The sequence below is a fragment of the Lampetra planeri genome, chromosome 2 (genome assembly GCF_965212315.1).
Source record: "Lampetra planeri chromosome 2, kcLamPlan1.2.h2, whole genome shotgun sequence".
Classification (NCBI taxonomy): Eukaryota; Metazoa; Chordata; class Hyperoartia; order Petromyzontiformes; family Petromyzontidae; genus Lampetra; species Lampetra planeri.
The window spans coordinates 35,123,561-35,137,785 of NC_136108.1; the positions used below are offsets into that span (position 1 = coordinate 35,123,561).

At 50.0% G+C, this 14,225-nt stretch overlaps 1 protein-coding gene across 3 annotated transcripts; it reads right to left on the minus strand.

The window, feature by feature from the left end:
* Nucleotides 1–307: 307 nt before the first annotated feature.
* Nucleotides 308–13,520, minus strand: LOC144732708 (solute carrier family 22 member 13-like). 3 transcript variants are annotated; one of them, XM_078614296.1, is made up of 11 exons: nucleotides 12,948–13,520; nucleotides 12,571–12,671; nucleotides 12,324–12,478; nucleotides 10,332–10,500; nucleotides 9,843–9,942; nucleotides 9,600–9,739; nucleotides 8,163–8,380; nucleotides 7,336–7,444; nucleotides 4,506–4,739; nucleotides 2,626–2,729; nucleotides 308–1,118 (listed from the first exon to the last, which is right to left on the minus strand). In XM_078614296.1, exons 1-11 carry the CDS (start codon nucleotides 13,290–13,292, stop codon nucleotides 994–996), a joined length of 1,800 nt encoding a protein of 599 aa, XP_078470422.1. In that variant the 5' UTR covers nucleotides 13,293–13,520; the 3' UTR covers nucleotides 308–993. The 3 variants fall into 3 exon arrangements, with proteins under 3 accessions (XP_078470422.1, XP_078470434.1, XP_078470430.1); XM_078614308.1 differs by having other exon boundaries at nucleotides 12,324–12,488; nucleotides 12,948–12,970; XM_078614304.1 differs by lacking the exon at nucleotides 12,948–13,520 and having other exon boundaries at nucleotides 12,324–12,488; nucleotides 12,571–12,939.
* Nucleotides 13,521–14,225: the final 705 nt, after the last annotated feature.

Consider the following 14,225-nt stretch of genomic DNA (forward strand, 5'->3'; position numbering starts at 1 on the left):
CTGCTGTCAACCCCTAATGGTTTCAAATGTGTGGTGACCCTCACGCTGATGATGTCTTATCGGCAAAGTACGCCCCCCCCCCCTGAAGATTAGTGAAGACCACTGCCAAGACCGCTTCTGTTCCCATGACCTCCTGCCACCGGCAAGAGCCTTCCACGCTTCACGTGGCCTCAAAGCACACCTAGCCTGGCACGCGCGCTGCTGGGCCGTCACCGACACTTCGCCGCGAATGGCGACTTGTTCTTGTTACAATGCAATTGCACCCCCCCCCCTCCATCCCGTGAGGTGTGCATGGCTCACATCCACATTTACAAGTGCCACTTTTTATTTTGAGCTAACTCGGAAAGAAACAACACACACACACACACGCGCGTGCACACACTGCACGCATTACGCAGGGTTCGGCAATGGATCCTGTTTGGCACGGCAATTTGAACGTGCACAAACTAAACACAGCCACTCGCAAATTAAGTGCAGCGCAAATGGTGATCCCTACACCGGGAAAAAAAACGCGAGAGAAATGTAATAACTTATCTCCGTTACAATGATGATGAAACAGGTGGCGGTGTCGTGCACTCTGCTACGCATCCAGCAAGCTGAGCTAAGATTCCCAGCCACGACTAACATTAGTGGCGAGCAATATTTGAACCTTCGCCTGCCCGCCCTGGTCAGCGTGATGCAGTATGAAAAAAAAAAGCATTGCTCGATTGCTCGATGTTATTTGCAAAAGCACGCCAGTAAGGGTAATAATGCCCGGATGGTAATGGATAATCTCGAGCTACAAGGCAGTTGCAGTAGGGCAACGATGGCGATACTGCTTTGATGATTCCGAACAAGGATTAAACTGGTGCACAGCTGGTTTAAACGGGAATCGCTCTGCTTCCGAGCTGCAGGTCCACAATCAGTGCGGTGGTGTAAGGTGACATGGGAGGACCCTGCCAATGGCTCGCAAGGGTCCCGGATCACGCCTTGAGCTTGGGAGTTCTCAATGTGTTACGTTATGTTCTCCTTTGAACAGCTTTGATCCTCTTCAATGCTCACGGTGGCGCTGCTGCTGCTGCTGCTGCAGCCTCCGCCTCGCGCGGGCACCGACTCCATCCGCACGACTCCGCCGTGGCCTGCGACACAACCACGGACACCGCACGCGCAGCGGCTCGGCGTTCCCTCCCGAGGGTTTGCGGGTTGCACCCAGTGCCGGATGAAGCTAGTGCGGGGCCTGTAGCATATGATCTTATAAAGGAGCCCTAAATAAAAAAAACGTAAATATAAAATAACTATGTTTTTACTTGCATAGTAGAGTAATTATATTGTTTCATTTGCTATACGGCCAGATAATAGGATAACTCGCTCACCTTAAACACCAAGTCGTTCGTAAAAATTGAAGGCGGTCTAGTACTATAGTAATAGAGCAAGTGCAGAATCACTGAACCGGAATTAATAGCTTGAAAGCATTTAGCGCGGGGCCATTGAAAGTGCGGGGCCCTTCAGCATATGTAGTAGCTACTACATGTGTAGTAGCTACTACATGTGTAGTAGCTTATACACGTGTAGTAGCTACTACACGTGTAGTAGCTACTACATGTGTAGTAGCTTCTACACATGTAGTAGCTACTTTAGCTACGACGATAATCCGGAGCTGGTCGCACCGCCCGTTGCTCTGCAGGTCGATAACAAAATGAAATGCCGCCAGTAAACTATTCACGGCTGCTTGCCAGTGTGCTTTTACATTAGAGATTGAAAGCTAATTTATTTAGGACTTCTTGTAGTGTATAGTTTGTTGTCCTTCCCCCGCACCTCCGATCATCGCGGTTGTCCACGTACGGTGCGAAAGAAGTTCAACACGCATACGTACGCTGATGGGTGAAGGCATCTCCGCAACGTGTCGGTCGTCAGGATTGTTTGACCATCATCCATCGATCAGTGTGGTCAGGGTCGCGAAGGGGAAGTGGAGTGGGAGGGGGTGAGGTGGCAGATCGGTTCAGATATCGCTCGCCACTGATGTTGGCCGTGCCCCTCGGGATCGAATTGATAGGGCAACCCGCTAACTGCAGTGCCACTGCTCACCCAGAATTATAATTAGGAAGGAAACAAAGAGCTCGATCTATGTAATGACCCCTTTACGTTCTTAACACAATTAATAAGCAGACAATGTCTGCTTACGTCTCCTGCACATATGCGTCTCGACCCCCGTGAAACAAAGAAAAGTATTTCTTCCACAACTCCGTACTTTCTTCCCAATGTTTGAATCAGATGCCGTGAAAGCGACGGCTCATGTCAGAGGAGAGTGTTGTTAACGAGATTTAATCTGCGCTATGAGGAACGGAACCTGTCGGGCAGAGCCTCGACCGGGGATTATTAAACGTCGCGGAACCGTGAGAGGTGGCGATGCCGACCAGGGGAGGCCTTCACCCAGCAGTGGATTAATCAGCGGCCGATGGCGACGACGACGACGATGGTGATGATTGAGATTGGTGGGAGACATGTCGAGGCTTCAAAATGAAAGGTACAAGTCGTGTCTGTATTTTAGAGGGGGCATCGATGTGTCACCCGGCATTATGCTGCGAGTGGCTCTCATCTGGGTCAATGAAGGAAAGTCGGCAGCGGTGCCGGGTCACTGCTGAACACCTCTGAGAGAAGCGGTGGCGTCCTCCTCCTCCTCCTCCTCTTTCTCGTCAGCACCGTCAGTTGCCGCTTGGGAGGTTTTCTTGAAGTCGCCGGCCCTGAAGAGGCTGTAGGACGCAAGAGTCAGGCACTCCACGACACAATACCGAGCATCTCAATAAGCATGGTGTACTCCTGAATTAGAATACTCAACAGCAATGCTCACCGAGTTAAAACATTCCTCTTCTGGAACATTAGTAATTGATTTCCTGCTCATATGACCATCGAGGCGACACTTGCCTCCTGTTTACAGCCATGAGTCAGTGGTGGAAATTCCACGTACCTATGGTGGAGGCGAGTCTATCTATAGGAAAACCACTGTTCACTTCTCCACAAAGTGGTGCTCGTTTTATCATAGCCGGAGAGATGATCGGCCGAGACAAACCCCGTCCAGGATTTTAATTCGCCACCTTTCCGATTGTGAGCTGCTCGCTCTACCGCTGAGACACCTGGCTCACAGATTCGATAACATACCAAAAATCAGCAACATTTATGCATTGCTTTTAATTGTTAAAAAGCATTCAGAGCAAGCAGGGTGTGGTGATATGCACTGGCATACCACCTGGGACATTTCGGCAGGCGGAGGCAAAGTGAAAACCCCATCAATCTGGCCCCGAATCGGGGACATCCTGATCTTGGTGACGAGTCCGTGCACAAGTGATCATCTCCAGTGCTAGAGCGCCCTCTGGCGGCGACTCCTCCTGCACTGCTTGGTCCAGGAGGGCAACACTGGGGCATTAAGTGAACGGTTTCATTTCCTGGCACGCAAGGCTTTACGTAAATTTGAGACAGCTCTGACTACGACGCCACAAATGCAAAACGACAAGTTTGGGGAGGGTGCCTTCACCCACGCTGGAACTCACTTCCCAGCAAAACGCCGCGCCGAGAAAAATTCCAATACCTTTCGGAAATCTTCTAAAATCGTATTTTTTAAAACTGGATTTAAATTCTTAACTCGCAATTAATAACGTGATGCATGGCTGGTCAATACTACAAGCGGCGCAATATAAGTGACTTTTCGTATTTCATCCGAGTCTCTCTTGGGTCGGAGGCCTGTCACACCACACCCAGGAGCACCTCTGACTCTGCACGTGGCCCCCAATTGCCGCGCCTAGCCCAGTCTCGCCCAGCGACCCGCAACGCATTCGGCGAGAGATTAATATCTGAGCAAAAAAGAAACACGCAGCACATCACACGCATCGCATCCACGGAAATTAAGCCCCTGATTGCACGTAACTAAGAAATCTCCCACATACCGGACGGATTAAAAAAACAATCGCATACGAGTGCGCTGAAAAAGAAGGGGGTGACGTGTGCTTGTGATTTCTTGTGAACAAAATCAGTGGGCTTGGGCGGGACACGTGGCCAGAAGGGATGACCGCCGGTGGTCTCAGATTAACGATGAAGTTCCAACAAAGGAGGGGAAAAAATCCACTCGGGAGATGGAACGATCCAATCAGCTTGTGTGCAGGACCTACATGGATTATTGCATTGCTTGGGGAGGCCTTTATCCAGCAGTGAATAGATCATGGCTGCGGATTACGACAGAAAGTGCTCGAGTATGCAGAAGACGACTAGCTCAGATGGGTATCTAGACCTCTCAAGAAGAGGTCCAGTCCTGAAATTGCAAGGTTTTGAAATAGGGTCCTTAATTAACACGTAAATAAACATACACAGAACATTCAACGTAATTCCTCTGGGCAAATAACAATATAGCGACTTTCGGGGTGTCGATCGCCCCCCATGTTAGATCTGCCACATCAGCACGTGGCGAGCGCCGGCCGACTCAGTTGCACGGCCGCCGGTCCCCGTCACGGCGCTCGCTCGCTCGCTCGGCCACTGACCCCACGGCACAGGGCAAGGCGAGCGAGGGCTGCCGCTCGCACTCCTCCACGGAGTCGGGGAACGGCGCGCGCCTCGTCTCGGGCAGCAGCAGCGCCAGCGCCGCCCCCGCCAGCGGCAGGCAGCCGTGCACCGAGAGGGCCGAGACCCCCAGCACGAGGGCCGCCCGGTTCACCAGCGGCGCCAGAAGGCTGCCCACGCTGCCGCACATGGCCACCGCTCCCAGCGCGTTCTGCCTGTGCCGGTGACAACGCGCCAGCGCGGCCGGGTCTCGTTAGCACGCACGGTTGGCTACGCGCGGTGCGACAGAAGGTCAACTTAGATGCGTACGTAAAAAAAAAAAATGTTTGTTGGGTTAGATCAGGTAAATGTAAAGGTGTCATTAAATCATCAGGGCTTGGCACGTGAATAAAACCTGCCAATGAGTTACTTGTCCAGCCCACCGGTGTGTTGGAGACTAAGCCCACAGCATTTACAATTTGAGTACGACGTTTCGCTGATGATTACAACCAGCTTCATCAGGCGATTTGCCACAAGTCTTCCTGTCTTGATGTTAAATAGAGTACTTGTTATTATGTAGTCACAGACATTACAATGGATTACGTTAATCTGGAAATATTTAGTACCATTGACTAACAACCATGCAAACAGCTACTCAGAGCGGAACGCCACCAAACGAACCGTAACTGGTCGCGAGACAGGGAGAATGTTCACGGTGCAGCGCTGCTATTGTCTTGCTCTCGCCATTGCTGGCGGATTGGCCTCCCAGTCGAGAGCCCCTCCCGAGGGCATGTTCACCTACACGTCTCCACTCGCCAGGCGTCTTGTAAGACGTGGGAGTGCCGAACATTGCGTGGCACCACCCGCTACCTGCCGACCGACTCACTTGCGCTGTGTCCGTTAACACTGATGGGTGGACAAACGCAGAGGAATTTAAGAAACTTTTTTTTCAGCTGCCGGGCCAGAAGATTGAACCCGGTGACCTTTGCTTTGCAGCTCAGTGTGCTGCTAATCATTACAACCACGTATCCACGTCTTCTTATCCCATCGCAAATGCCAATAGACAATTAATCAAGTCCTAATTATAGTAAACTGATAAGCAGGATGCTTGAAAACCAACATGGAATCCCTCCTTTTATCTGCATCACGTGCTCATCACAGAAAGTCGCGAGAGTTGACTAATCATTGTCACTCGGGAAACCCAAATTGCCGCTAAATTTCCTGACAATGATGCCGAGCAGCACCGTCACTGACATGCGTGGGCTCTACCGATGTCCTGACGTACACATACAGGAAATAGAAGTACAGTACAACAAGCGGGCGTGCGACCTCGTGTCCGCGTGTCTAGGGGTGTTGTGCCTCCTACGGGGTCGTCGGTTGTCTCCCGAGTTCTCAGATTTACTCCCTCATCCCAAAACACTAAAATGTATTTGCCAAATGTCCAACGGTAGAGCCTTCTTCAAACAAGAGGACTGACACTCAATGAGGATTTTCCATGGAAAGAATATTCTTGGTTCTTTCGGTAAAGTCACATAGAAGGGAAATAATAAAATAATATAAATATTAAACAATAAAAATTCTCAAGACGTTTCGACTGCAACACAAGCAATCATCATCAGGCGTGAAACCAAGAATATGAATCCCTGCAGTCACAAAAGCTTTAAATAAAAAAAAAAATATTTACATAAGTAGAAGGACACTGTTAAGATGTATAGTTATTTGGCAAGTAATATGACAACAAATATCTGCATTAATATAGTTCACTTATCCCCTGAGGCCACACTTCAAAAATTAGTCATGCAACTCGTATAATGAGTGTGAATACAGATTTGTGAATTTGGCATGCTTTTGTGCATGCTCGTGTACAATTGTGTCCGTGGGTTTTGTAAGTGCCATCACGATGGAATTGTGCGTGTCCTTGAATAAAACAAACCGCAATTGATTCCGTCGCAAAAGACGCTTTACATCAAATGAAGTCATTACACGAAGATGGTGGAGGGGGTCAGGACAGGGGTGGAGAGAGAGAGAGGGAAATGCCGTGCACAGCCTGGGACAAAGCAACCGAGGCCTGGAACCAACAACAACCACAGCGTGCCCCAGGGATTGCCAAGGCAGTCAGGGCAGCAACAGTGAGCCCGAGAGGCAGGCACGGATGAATATCAATTTGAAGTTTGGATGATGTAAACTACTCTGGAGGCTTGTTTGCAGTTGTACCGTATGGCTTTCTGGTACGTTTTCCGATTTTATGAAATAGCTCCCACAATGTGGGAGGCGAAACGTCGGCAATGTTGGCAAACGGCACGCGCGGCACAGGGTGGTCCAGATGTCCTGTCACCCGCCAATTAATTGACCCCTAACAATTGTTTTAAATAAACCTCCCGTAAAAAAATATTAAGTTTTAGAGAATTAAATTGGGAGGGTCACAAGACATCTGGGCCATCCTTTACATGCTTTGACTGGCAACACATAGTCACTCCGGGCAAATTATTTTAAAGAACTGTTCCTTGCGAACCAGCACCTCTGAATAGATATAACTTAGTTTAACACGTAGTAGGCTTTCGCGACCAATATTATCCATAATAAAAATTTTTTTGGACAAACGTCGCATAAATATTAATGCGACGTTCGCCCGCCACCACCACCCGACACAGCCAGTAAGAAGTAAGGTTTGCCACGTAAACAAAACGTGGCAAACAGTTTCCACTTCAGCACACCGGGCGTGCCGGGGAGCAGGAACCCGCGGCGAATGCAATTCGAGCCACGACGTTTCGCCGGTGATGAGCTTGCGACAGAGGTGCGGCGTCGCAGATCCCGCGGGGGGCACGCGCTCACCTGACGTTGGTGGGGAAGAGCTCGATTCTGTAGAGGGTGGCGACGCACGCCGTGACCTGTGCGCACAGCTTTCCCAGCAGCGCCAGTGCCACCACGACGTTCGCCAACTCTGGGGGGGGGGGGGGGGGGGGCACAGCCGATCGATCAACCGGTCCGCTGCTCAACTCGAGCGAGCAGTGGACCGTGGACGCACCGCGAGGGCGAGCAGGTGAAACACCGAACGAGCCAAGCTTTTTCGGCTACCGGTACGATTGAAAGTAGATTTTTTTTTCTTGGGGGATCAGATCGCGCAAGTAAGACGTAGCGTCGTGCACCCCCTCCTCCAACCGACACAGCCATTTGATCAAGTTTTCACGTGAAAAGCACGTGCAAACCACGTGCTAAATTACTGATTCAGCACAACCGATTTCTGGCCACTGCCTGATAACGCTGGCTATAACTAGCAGCGAAACGTCGTGTACCCAATCGTTACGGGTTGTGAATTTCTCTCCAACACACCGGTGGTGCGGAAGCAGTAATACATTGGCGTGTGTGTGTTCACGTGACAACATTATGAGTTGTCTGTGTCGGGTCGAGGAGGGTGTACGACACGTTTTACTTTCGCGATCTGACCCCAAAAATAGAACATTTTCCGGTGAAAAATGACCTGAAAATTGCTGAAATGGAATTACGCATAGCAACAACGTCCCCTCAATTGCACACTAAAAACAAACACTTGTTGGGACCCTCCTGAAAGAGAGACTCGGTGAGGCTTTCCTGAGCAAACGCGCAGAGATAAAGTAAATAAGCATGGAGGATCAGCAGCAGCAGCAGCAGCGGCAGCTCACCTGGGTTGCGCTGCAGTGGCAGGCACAGCAAGCAGGTGGCGCCGGCCACGGAGAGGCAGACGATGCAGAGGGAACGGCGGCCGACGCGACGCATGAGCGGCGGTAGCAGCAGCTGCGGGACCTCGGCCAGGCCCGACAGGAACTGGGCCATGTGGATGTCGAGGCCAAAGTCGCCGACGCTCAGGCACAGGCCGTAGTACGTCATCGACACGGCGGCGCTGATCGTGGTCGCGGCGGGATGCGTGACGGGACCGCCACACACGACACGAATGACGCAAAACGCGCAGCACAGAGGAGCACATCACAGCCTATTTGGGGGCAGAGCAGCAAAGTGCATTGTTGTACTGCAATTCTATGAACTCAGCCCAGAGGTCGCAACCGGGTACCCGATACCCATACCCTACCCGATACCCGGTTACCCGTACCCGACCGGGTACGGGTACGGGTAGCCGTTTGCGACCCTGGTGCGGCCGGGTACGGGTACGGGTAGGCCGTGAGTCACTAGTGAGTCACCGTTTGTCACTCATTTCGGGTAGGGTACGGGTACGGGTAGAGAACGGGTACCCTTACCCGGCCGGATACGGGTACGGGTACCCATTTGCGACCCTGGTGCGGCCAGGTATGGGTAAGGAATCAAAACCCGTTTTCGATCTCTGTCTCAGCCCCTATGCTTCCCAATGAGCTGTGGTGTTGGCTCACTGGGGGACATGAGCTTACATTATTATTGGGCCCCTGGCCACCTCTAAATGTATCCTCGTGAGACGAATTGAGAGATGTAGACAAGAGATCGCCTGTAGATGTAGTGAGACGAGAGAGAAATGTAGGTGAACCTCGAGATGAGAAATATGAGAGCTGCAGACAAGACAGAGGTTAGAGTGAGGTATTGGCTTTTTTTTATCTTGACTATTTTATGGAGCCCTATTTCTTTTCATGAATCCACAGCCCCTTGAGTTGTTTGGGGTCTTAAGATATTTGCCTGGTTTGCTTGAGCCTAGTGCCACTACGGCGCCACACACAAAACAATAACAGATCCGAATCCACAACTTGTATATTGAAGAAGAGCCATAGCTTGAAACGTTCCCTATTATATAATGATATGAATTATAAAAGTTTAATTATAATTCAACGTCTAGGGCAGTGATATTGATGGACGTGTTGAGTTTTACTGCCAACGCATCACCACATGGTTTATATATTAAGTTATGACTTCATGCCATGCCTATTGTTGTGCCATCTGAGTTCGATTCCTGACCATGACAAACATCAGTGGCAAGTGGTAAATGAAGTGAACCTGGGTCCTCCCTTCATCAACCCAACCCACCATGATCAACGTGACGAAGTATGGCCAAACAACCCCCTGTAACCAACGCGGCGCGGGGAGGCCCTTCGTCCAGCAGTGGATCGATACGCGTCTGTAACCGATGAAGTAATATTTACCAAATGTACGACATTATCAGCAGCCTCTTGCGCAAAGTGCGATTTCGGAACGTTGTGAGCAGCGTGGATTCGTTAGCCGCTCTCCTGTTCGTGAACGTCTCTTCAACATCGACGAGTTCCAGGGCGTGCAGCACCTTTTCCTGCATCACCCAGAAACACGCGGGCACCAGTCAGTCAACGCCGTGTCACCGTTTTGTTTAACGCTGATAGTTTTGATGTCAATCGCAGAGACATCCCACTAACCTCAGTCCTCCGGTTGATTATTGACGCCTGCCGCAGCAGATTTCTGGCCTCCGTTGTGCGTTTTTTAAAAAAGAGCCATCGAGGAGACTCTGGCAGTGACCTTGAACAGAGGACAACGTGTGAATACATGCGATCCTCTCTTTCCAATTGACAGTATTCCAGTACTGAGCAGCACGTAGTTACCATTGGAAAATTGATGAACCATTAAAAGGGAGTACCTCTGTAAATTATTACAAGAGCCCCAGCACACGCAACAACAAAAACGATCACACATTTCTACTGAATTAATCTCATTTCTTGAAATGAGATACGTATCTGTAACTGTACACAAATCCACAAGAACATCCTTCCTCGACTTGCGTTCCGTATTTGACGAGAATGATAAAGCATAATTGGGTAACATTTTCAGAAGTGAGAAATGCCACTGAAGACGGAAATTTGACATTGGGTGGAGGGTTCTAATAACGCTCGACGTGGACAATCACCCACCAGAAGAGAAGCAGAACCATGAGTTGGGGCACCCCAGTGGCAAGGTGGAGTTGTGGCCAATTCTGGCTGATCTTAGCAACTCCAGCCAGGGCCATCATGCCCACGCTGAAGGCCAACGCCAGGATGATCGGCGGCCAGGCCCGGAGGGCGGGGCCACACCACTCCACGCCTGCACGAAGCGTGGCCAGCACAACGCACACCACTCAATGGGGAACCGCGCACACCATTCACAGTTCCTATGATCACTGTTACATTGTTTTTGTTTATGTGGCTTTATTTCGGTGAATTTGAGGACGGGTTGGTCTGGCCATGTTTGTTTGTTGTAGTACAGAGTTGGCCTGATAACTTTAATCTACATTGTCTTATGGTTGTTATTGTTTGACTTGCATCCCACTGGGATTTTTGCACACAGCGTTGAAATGCGGTGTTTTTTTCTGGAAGACTTTGCTGTTTTTCCCAGGATTTTTCTGTTGCGCGTAGTCACTTTAGGATGTTTCTTGTTCATGTTTTAGTTTTGTTGCGGTTGCACCCGAGTCAAGAGCCGCATGGCTCACAGGGCTATACCTAATACATGAAACTGAAAAGTGAAACTGAAAACAGTACACACTGCATACACCTTACTGTATACGCGGCGCACACTGCACAAACCGTACACTGCACAAACCGTACACTGCACAAACCGTACACTGCACAAACCGTACACTGCACAAACCGTACACTGCACAAACCGTACACTGCACAAACCGTACACTGCACAAACCGTACACTGCACAAACCGTACACTGCACAAACCGTACACTGCACAAACCGTACACTGCACAAACCGTACACTGCACAAACCGTACACTGCACAAACCGTACACTGCACAAACCGTACACTGCACAAACCGTACACTGCACAAACCGTACACTGCACAAACCGTACACTGCACTCACCCACAGCATTCACTGAACACAATGAACACACTTCACAAGTTGAGGATTACTGTATATTTCCCATTGCCTAGTTTTGCATCTCACAGCTATTTTCTCTATTCAAGATATCACCCACGTGTCCTTTGAATGTTCTTTCTCATCCGCAACACTCACACTGCTGAGCCAAGGCTTCCCACTGGTGTCCCACTCGTCACGATCTCTGGCCACCTCCATCCAATTCACTCCTCCAAATCTCGTCATCTCATCCCGACAACGTATTCCTATCTCCCTTCTTTGCTTCCCTCCAACGACTTTGAGTCTATCTGAGCAAGGTGTCCTGCCTAATTTACATTTCGTTTTTTTTTACTTTGTAAATTACATCTGTCATGAATTTTAATTCTGAAATCTTTCCTTTATAATGTTGTCTCGTCTATCATGACAGTGGTACATCCAAGGGGGAGGGGCATTCACCTTGCCCCCACCCCGGCCCTTTGAGACCCTTGAAAATTGGTATTTTATTGATACTTACCAGAGAAAATACGTGGAAAGTGGTTTATTATTATGAAGCAAAAAACATATAATTTCCATTGCTCTTTGGCAAACTTGTACAACTTTTTTACTTGTTAATCAGTTAGGGACCATGTTTTCCCTCCAATATTAGTGCCCTGTGCATGTACATTAGTAAACGTGAAAAGCTGGGCTGGGGGAAACCAGCAAAGCCTGAGGTGTGCAGAACAGCTTGTGATACTGCATTGCCAATGGTACATAAGCGCAGATTAAACGAAACTGAACACATCCGTCAATAACAATGGCCTAACGGGGAAAACAAATATTTCATCTGCGACTTTACAGACAGTGGCCCTTTTTTCAGAGTAGAAAGAACATTCAGCCATTGCCCGAATTGTCACCTGTGAAATCATGTCTTGTCTATTTTTCAGTTCTGCTAAGCTCAACCGAACAGCTCAAGTCATGTCTGCGGACCTCTTCAATTGTCGCGCGTAAGCTGTCGCTCGCGATAAAAAACGCAACCCACGGCGAAGGGAGCGGGGAGGGGGGGAAGGAATGTGTCTCACTCACCTAAACTGAACGAGCAGAGCATTATGCCACTGGCGGTGGTTCCAGTGAGGAGCCGCCCAAGGAGGTAGGTCGGAAAGTTTGGAAGGAATGCGACCACGAACTCGGCTGCTCCCTGAGACGCGACACAGCTGAGCAGCACTGGCCTGCGACCGTACCTGCGCAAGGCTGAGGTTATTGAGTTTGCTTTAGACTCGCTGTGATTTTTGAGCACGCAGACACGCGGTGCGCTGTGCACAGGGATATTTACCTGTCAGATGCAATGCCCATGGCTATGGAACCGACGAGCAGCCCGACCATGAACATGGTTTGTGAATAAAACTTAAAGTCTTGCAGGCTGTACGCTTCGCTCTGCGAATCACGGAGTGTCGGAAAGACAGTACACACACACAAACACACAACCCACATCGTCATAAATGCCCGTGCGTCTCTCTCATCCGAAGCCCTCTATCGTTATCATCACAACTTTGTTGCCAGTGCCTGTATACTTGGATCGCGTACTGTTCTTTAAAACATATTCACACAAATCACAACTTTTAACAAACAACGCGTTCTCTTCACACGACCCTTTACGCGTAATTGCAGCACCTCGCGCGTGGCGATTCAACGACGCGCGCGCCTCTTTACCGCTCCACCGCAGCAGCCAGCGGTCAGTCCGAGCTCGACCCGGGACGCGTTCACCGCCAGGGAAGCCTCCACCGAGGCGGCGGCACGCGGCTCGCACGCGTTGCGACGTCCCTCGCCACCGCCGAACGCCACGAGCTCTCGCCCGGCGGAGCGGTTGCCGCCCGAGGCTTCGTGTCCGTGCGGCGGCGGCGGCGGCACGCACGGGAAAAGCGCGCCGCTGAAGCAGTCCAAGAAGAACACGAACGCGGTGATGGTGACATTGGCGGAAAGTTTGAGCAGCATCCTCCTCTGGAACGTGCCGAGTTGTCCAATGAGGGTGAGAAATTCGTCGACATTGACAGGCATGGAGGCAGCAGCAGCAGCGGCGGCGGCGTGCAGTGCTCAGTTGCAGCATGAGCCGACTCGACTCGGTGCATCAGAAAATTCTGGCGAATGAAGGCGCGTGACAGCATGTTTCTGTGAACGGCACTTCCTAATTATATAATGCAGCTGCAGCAGCAAAGCTCAGCGGAGGTTGGCTACCTTGGTTGATGACAAAGTCCACTTCTGGAGGTTACTATTCTGTTCAACATATGCAGGGAGGTCATGCAAATATTTATCAGTGGCTAATGAGTAACATACGTTGTTTTGTTGACGAAGTTTTATTTAATTCCAGCAATTACAGGTACATATCGCTTATATGCCAATAGTCAACAAGACAGGAGTGGCTGAGTTTGTACGTTGCTGTGGGGTGGTTTATCACATCGCAAGATCGAGGGAGATGGTGGTGGCTTAGGGAGGGAGGCCTTCACTCAGCAGTGGGTTAATGAAGGATGATGATCACTTGCACACAAGTGAAAAGTTCTAATTCCAAAGAAGAGTTGTAGTTATTCTAATTTTGACTGCTCATGCAGATGTAGTGACTGACTCAGATACACTAAGAGTAGGAGCAATGGCGGAGCCAGGATTTTCAGGTAGGAGGGGCAACCCCTCCAGCAATGAAAAATGATGAGTTGTGAGTAAGTAAGGAGTTGTGAGTAAGAAAGGACTCGTCCCTTGCTTTTTTTCGACGCGTGTGCGGCGATGGCGCGGCCATCGATCGAGGGTCGATTCGAACCGCGTTGTGTGATCGGCATCGCGCTCGCTGAAGGTGAATGCCTTCAGGGAAGTCGTGTACTGGATACGTAACTGCGCACAATTCTGAGTCACTTATAACTGCTTTGTCGTTACTTATTGACAATTATGGACTCAGACTATTGTCCTATCATCTCAGAGTCCCTGGCACGTAATAATATGCTA